Below are 7500 nucleotides of genomic sequence, written 5' to 3' on the forward strand. Positions count from 1 at the left end.
ATTTTTTTCTGTGTTATGTGTGTTTTGTTTTTTCTCCATCTATGAGATCTGATTTTTTGGTAGCATATTCACAAACTCACCTTATTTGCAAGTACATTGTTAAGGGATGCCTTACTTTTGCTTAATGAGATCAGTATCCAAAATGGAAACAGGCAGACAGATAAATGCACAGCTTTAAAGTGAGTATGGATATCAAATGCGCTTCCCACTCTACACAAAGATATGCTTTTTACTAACAGAAATCTCCACTGACACCTTACATAGATGCACCTCTTTGTGCACCATAACTCTGTTGTTTAAGAAAAAAAGGATGTTAATGTCTTCACAATACATTGCACTGTACTTTTCAACTTTGATTTTGAGATGCAAGAAGCTAGTCTATTTGAAGATTTTCATGTTACAGTCTTTGATTGGTTTAAAGGATACAGTGTAAGCAATCTTAGCATGATGGTCCTTTTGTTGTGACTGCAATGTTAATTTTTAGACTTGTTCAGGGTTAGTGTCCATTATAATCTGTTCTATCAAAGTATTTTTATATATTAAGTATATTAAGAATTATTTTGTGGCTGTTTAATTAATCTTTGTGCTACTATTTATCTGTCATAAAAGTGTATTTATTTCAGCTTCCTCTTCCAAAATGTGTGGTTGATTCCATAAAGAAGAATAAGTTATTTGATGTAATGACAGGGTCTTTGATTTATGTTACAATCGCAAGAATGACAATGATGTGTTTTCTAGAATTAAGAAATTTGAGGGCATTCCTTAATGCTGTGAAAATGTTCAAGATATGTTGTTCTCTTAGTATAATTAGATTTTCCTGTTGTGCTTGCTCGTTTTTTTTCAGTTTATTTATATTATCTTATTATTTTTTCTTAGAATTTATTAGTGATTCAACAAAATTCATAACATTCCCCTATTATGCAATCAAAAGAAGGTAGAGAAAGCACAATTCATCATCAGTTTTCAGAGAGAATGTAACATTAAATGATTTTCTTATAAAATGTTAATGGTGTGATTGTGATTAATTTAATGGTAACCTAAAAATGAAATCACTATAGCACTAATTACTGGAAATACTGTTTTTACAACCATGGAAGCCTTGATACTCAGAAGATAAATATCAGGGAATTTGTTATTCAAGATTGTAAATTTTGTTTTTGTTTTACTTCTTTTTGGAACTATTAAAGTCTTGTGTATTTGGAGTATAAGAGTGAGGTATATATTAGAATAAAAGTGAGTTCATCTTGTCAGAAGATGTATAAATTTGTGAAACTTCCCATTGTTTTGTTTTCTTCCTTTGATGCGATGGTTCTTCCACCTCTGCAATTTTTCTTTGGTTCTTTTTCTTCTTGTCTTTCTCTGTTGTTCTCTCTTCCTTTTCTCCTTCTCTGTCTCCTCATCATCATCACCATCACTATCTTCTCTTACTCCTTCCCCTCTTTTGTTTTTGCTTGTTTTAACACTTCCAGAAATTGGATGCTAAATCATGGCCACTCCCAAGTTTATAGTCTCACTTTTAACAGTTCTGAATGGCAGAAATTCCCCCAAATAATCTTTTCAGAAAGTGAGGGAATTCAAAAGAAATATTTCGACTTGAAATATACAATATACTCTTCATTTTGTCGTATAGTCTTGGTTAAAAAATGTGTAGGGTATATTTCGAATTCTGTTTCAAACATCCTCTTTATATCACACTTTTTGTATAGGGTAAGACAGATTCGAAGCTTCAGTTCATTACAGGACTTTTGTCCACCACTGTACAAGCCTCAGTTCACATCATCATCTGAGTAAAAGCACTTTTAACCCCAAAATAACTTTGTGTTTAGAATTTTGCATCTCCCACTTGTCTGTTGTTATCCAAAGTTTAGTTCATTTACCTGTGATAATGAATGCTCTCTGGCTTTCTCCATGTGAACAGTAACGATAACTTTGGTCTCCTGTGGATGTGGACGTGCCACCATCATGTAAAAGGGATTCCATGGGTAGTATACCTTTAAAGGCAAAGTGTGGGCTAGAGAAGTAGATTTTTATGTGAAATAGGTGTTGGAGTGTTGTAGTATTTTTCTTCAATTAGTGTGCTTAAATGATTGTTACTTACAAAAATATAGAGTTCATTTTATGATTAACAGAAAATGTGTTAATCTTTAAAGCAAGTAAAGAATTTCACAAAGGTTTTCACAAAGGCAGTGTTGAGTATTACATGATTTTAGATATGCTGTGGAAAGGATAGTTCTAGGTGTTACTAATACTGTAAAATAATCTGTATGTTGTTAATATTGATGCAAGTTTCATGAAGTTTAAAAGAAATATATTTATTTAATTAATTGAAGATTCTTAGGGTCTTATTCTAACATTCCTACTCTCAATTCTTTTTGGGATTTGTAAAAAAAAAAGTTCCCCTTAACTAGGCAACATAGAAAACTTTTTTCTTTATCATTGTTTTAGTATTTAATGTGAATATCAAAGAAATATATTCCCATGTGATTGATAACTACTAAATAAACCAATAGATTTTGTATAAATTACTTTTCATTTATTTTATATTACAGAACAAATAGATATACTGTGTATACCATAATGTCTTTAGGGATGAGTTGTTAACCGAGCCTAACTGAAAAAAAACTTTTTCCACACAACATAACATGAAAATTGTATTAAAATGTACCTTTAGAAGCATATACTGCATGGTATCCTCATTTGCATTTATTATCATTGTGATCACTATTATTATTATGATTATTATTATTCCATGGGTCATCAAAGATGATTAATTTCTGTATATATTGATTAGAGAAGAGTCTCCAAAGGGTATGTATACTGATTAGGCAGTACATGTGGAAGTTTTAGTTGGATTTGCTTGATTGTGTCTATCTGTAGAATCAGGAAATTAAAGGACAAAATAGTTGATTCATGCCATTATGCAAGATAAAATGCATAATTTATCCATGGTGAGTAAAATTTATATGAACCTTCTTCACTGCATCACCAAAGATTGAAAAATATGATAAAAATATATGTTTACTGGACTGTTATATTACAAGTGTCTATGGCAGAGTGATCCTATTCTCTGAGACTGAGATAGATCTCTTTTATATATTTTGTAAATGTAGTTGATTTTCATAGCTGTGAATGTAGATTACCAGGTAGGATACAGTGAATTAAACCTTATACCATATTAATCAATTCAAATGCATTATTTATTTCTCCTGATGAGTATGTAATAGGAATTGTAGCTTTAGGTATGTGCATGTACTATTCGAAAGCAGTTGCATGTGATAACAGCGTACTAAACCGATGTGAATTACCAGATAAAATTAGAACTACAATATACATTTGTCACTGTGTTCAATATAAATGGTTCAAGCAACATATATAACAGCTTTCATCACAAAGCTAATATGTAAGAAAAAAAATCAAATAGCCATTATCATACTGTCCACACACTGACTATTAAATTTGTATTAATTAATCCAAGAACAATAAATTTATATTACTATTCTATATTTACTTGACCTTTCCATTATCTGATTATAAACTATTTGCTGATTGTTATGCAGGTATTTAAAATAGCTTCAGCCAGGGCTGGAATTCAGCTTGGTGTGGGCCAAAGCTGTGAGAAATTTGGAGGCCTTCTTTCGTAAAGTTTAAATATTTATTTAAAGGTATTATGAAACTTGAAAACATTAATGCTAAATACGAGCAAAACGACAAACGAATAACTTGTATGAATGAAATATAGAATCATCTTAATTATGCACCATAAAATTAACTTCATCTTTCTGCTCAGTGAAGGCTATACATCTAAAACCTTGAGTTACCATGATGAACTGAGGGACACTATGAACCCTTCAGTTTTTCATATCTTGATTTCTTCAAAGATACAATTGTGTCAAAGCTTTAGGACAGAATAAGTGTTTATGAAGAACTGAGCTATTCATTTGCAAGCATTATTATCCCGAAATTAAAATTGGGTTTGCAGTTCTCTATGCTTTAGCAAAGACTGTAAAATTGAGCATGCTTATTATCTGTTACAACCTTCTAACTTTTCCTAGCTTTGTCCTTATATCCAGTATACTGGAGATTAATAGTCCCAGCTGTTTCCTTACATCTAATATACTGTAATCATTAAGGGACGTATAATCATCTATTGCCTTGCTAAAATTCAGTATTCATCAGCACAAGTAAAGTCTAACATGATATCCATTGACAATAGATCTATTAGCACTTCACAAGTCAAGTGAGCCCTACTGTACCATGTCAACTGCTGCTTTCACATATTTTTTTCTTTTTTTCACTTCACAAAAGAAGCTTTGTCTTAAAAATAAATTTACAAGGTACATAGAATTCAGTTATATGAAAAGAACACCATAAAAACTAAAGGATCTAAGAAAATAGTATTCATTAGTATAACCTTTCTTTTTTTAAGATCTGGAATGTTAACCCTGTAAAATAAGTATTGCTTTGTAAATTTGTCTATATTCTAATTACAGTTCTACAATAATTACTATAGTTAGTAGAAGTAGAAGAAGAGAAGAGAAAAAGGAAATTCTGAAAGAGGAGTAGAAGAGACTGACATGAAAAATAAAAAAAATAAAGAAACTGTAATTACTCCCTGAATAGTCATTGTTAATGGTTATTACCTTCACTTGTGGTAAGACAAGAAAAGGTACCATTTGAACATTTTTTTTATAAACCAATCTTTGGGAAAGATAAAAGAGTCATTATAACTAGAAATATTTATACTGTGATGCAAGTTCTCTATTGCAAAATTTACATCTTAATAAGTTAATCTGTTTATTTTTTTCACACACACACACACACACACACACACACACACACACACACACACACACACACACACACACACACACACACACACACACACACACACACACACATATATATATATATATATATATATATATATATATATATATATATATATATATAATATATATATATATATATATACATATATATATATATTTATATATATTTCATGCAAAAGAGTATAAGTATTTTATATAACTGTGTTATTAAGCAATCACTCTTACTTTACTTATAAATTTTCATCTAAATTTCATTATTTTTTTTAAACACATTATATAATATTCACTTCAAGTTTTGAGTGCCCTCCCCTTCTGGTAGTGTATCTTATCAATATGGCTATTTATCTACAAATAGCTGACTCTCCCCTCATAAACTCAAAGTTGTATATGTGAGCTTACCCTTACTGGCTATAGTGAAACTACAGTGTGCTGTTTGTATACTGTTACTATAGAACAATACACAAACAGTGCTTAATTACTATAAATCAGTAAAATTATAGTAAATCTTTAAGGTTGTAATGAGAAATTCTACTCTAGTGAAAATCCTCACTTACATAGAAAACAGACAAAATGAAAAACATATAGCAATTCTCCAACTATTATTTATTGTTCCCAAATCACAATGACATTAAGCAGTCTTAGAAATGATACATTTAACCTATACTATCTACAAGACCATATTTATTTTACATTTTTTAAGATCATAATTACTTTGATACTTCAAGAATCCAACTACAATTATGAGGTAATTTTATGTACTGCTGAAAAGATTTAAAAATCTGAATATGTGAACTATAGGAAGACCTGAACACCTTTATTCTTGAGGTGGATTTAACAGCTTCTTCCAGTCAGGATATATACGCTCCTTTATCCTGATGCAGTAAGCAGCTAACTTTGGATATGTAACTGGAAAATAAAAACAGAATTGCATATATATTCCTGTTTACGTATCATAAAAGAGAACATAATTTAAAATACAATCTGGATATATATTACTCAATATGATATTCCTTCTTTCTCTTCCTCTAACCTTTGATAAGTGTCTCAAAGGGTGAGTCAGTGTCATTCCACATGCCCTGGGCCAAAAATCCAAAAATAATGCAGTCAGTTGAACAGGGCTGGTCACCACCAAAATACTGGCCATCACCTGTAAAAATACTGTAATTGTATCTAAATCCAGAAATACATAGTAATGTGAATTATATGTTGCAAAAGTACTTTTCTGTAATATACAGTTTCACTTTCATAGATAAGTCCTGTATTTTTACAATATAAACTATGAACAATATCTGTACACAGTTGCAGAGGTGTAGCTCTGATAAAATGACAGTGTAGGCCCTATATAGTCTGAGCATCATAACTGCACAAGAAGGCACCAAAAACGTTTAGAGGGGTTCAGGGCACACTCCCCGTTTTATTTATTTATTTTTTTAAGATGTGATTTCTTGCATTCTGGGAAATTCTTTAAAGGGAAGTTATTGCTATATAGTTATACAAAAATGTATTGAATACTTTCTTGTTTACATTGTGTTTTTAGTCCTTTTATGATTTTCATTTGTGATAAAGTGTAGACCCGGGCCTTTAGTGCCTAATAGGTGCTACACCAATGAATTGTAACATTCAAAATCCATGATTACATTTTCATAATAACAATAAGAACAGGCATGAAATTATTTAGTCAGATTCTAAAAAGCCTTCAAACAACAGTATAGAGGGTGGAATTTTTTATCATAAAAGATAACAAAATATATCACTTGTTATAAAGATTTAAGATATCTATAATATCTATAAAACTTACCAAGAAGTGTATTAAGGATCTCAAGATTTTTCTCAGTCATCTTGACCTGTTCAGCATATGTATGTCGAGCAATACCTTGTGCTCTTCCTCGCTTTTGTGAGTGGTAGTAAAGGTATGTTGAGAAAAAGTAATGCAGAAACCAAGTTGGGAATACTTGAGTTTTCTTAAATACCTTGCAATTTGTATGGTAATACCTATACATGAACAAAATCCTGAAAAGACAGATAAGTGCTATTAGTAAAGAAATAAAGAAGAAGAAAAAGATCATATCACTTTCTTGTCTGCAGAATTACAGAGTATCATACCAGAAGAAGTGTTCTTCCAACATGATTCTTATAGCTTCAAGAGTTGCCTTTCTCTCTGGTGTGAGATGGTCATCAAGTTTGACATTAAACTGCTCCGTCAAACGTTCAAGTATATGCTGGGAATCATCAATGTCTTCCCCATTAAGAGTGATCCAAGGACACAAACCTCTTGCTCCAAAAGGTTTTTGGATGTCAGTCTGTTGAGAGTTAAATAAAATATTATTTACCAAAATATACTGATAAAATAGTATAACATAGTAAGTATATGATACAATTTACATTCTTCTTTTTGTTTACTCTTACAAACAATACAAGGGCAACATATCCGCAACATATATTTTACTTACAACATACTTGATACCAGCCAAACGCATAAAACATTCCACTTTCAAGACATATGGACTCATATTGGGACAATATTTGCCACGCCAAAATTGGTGAAGAACCACAACATCCTTGCCTGCTGCATTCCAATCAGCTCTGAAATATTTCCTTACAGTTAGATATATCATGTGATGTATTATTATTCCAAGCAGGTGTAATGGGTGACTGATCATATAATTTTTAA

The 7500-nt window shown here is 30.9% G+C and overlaps 2 protein-coding genes across 3 annotated transcripts in view; one reads left to right on the forward strand and one right to left on the reverse strand.

The window, feature by feature from the left end:
- LOC113805713 (SPRY domain-containing protein 7) overlaps positions 1–3496 on the forward strand; it is a 12788-nt gene extending 9292 nt beyond the window's left edge. Inside the window, exon 5 of the mRNA XM_070116991.1 lies at positions 1–3496. This exon is cut by the window's left edge and continues 461 nt beyond it. The gene's annotated coding sequence lies outside the window, so the exon portion shown is untranslated.
- Positions 3497–5413: 1917 nt separating this feature from the next.
- Positions 5414–7500, reverse strand: part of LOC113827284 (failed axon connections homolog) — a 4671-nt gene continuing 2584 nt past the window's right edge. For both annotated transcript variants that reach the window (XM_027375091.2, XM_027375092.2), the window contains 5 exons: positions 7280–7412; positions 6933–7129; positions 6628–6839; positions 5860–5976; positions 5414–5735 (listed from right to left, as the gene is read on the reverse strand). In XM_027375091.2, the coding sequence (XP_027230892.1) occupies positions 5644–5735; positions 5860–5976; positions 6628–6839; positions 6933–7129; positions 7280–7412 (751 nt within the window). In that variant the 3' untranslated portion in view covers positions 5414–5643. The remainder of the gene's footprint in view (positions 5736–5859; positions 5977–6627; positions 6840–6932; positions 7130–7279; positions 7413–7500) is intronic.

The sequence above is a fragment of the Penaeus vannamei genome, chromosome 39 (assembly GCF_042767895.1).
Source record: "Penaeus vannamei isolate JL-2024 chromosome 39, ASM4276789v1, whole genome shotgun sequence".
Lineage (NCBI taxonomy): Eukaryota > Metazoa > Arthropoda > Malacostraca > Decapoda > Penaeidae > Penaeus > Penaeus vannamei.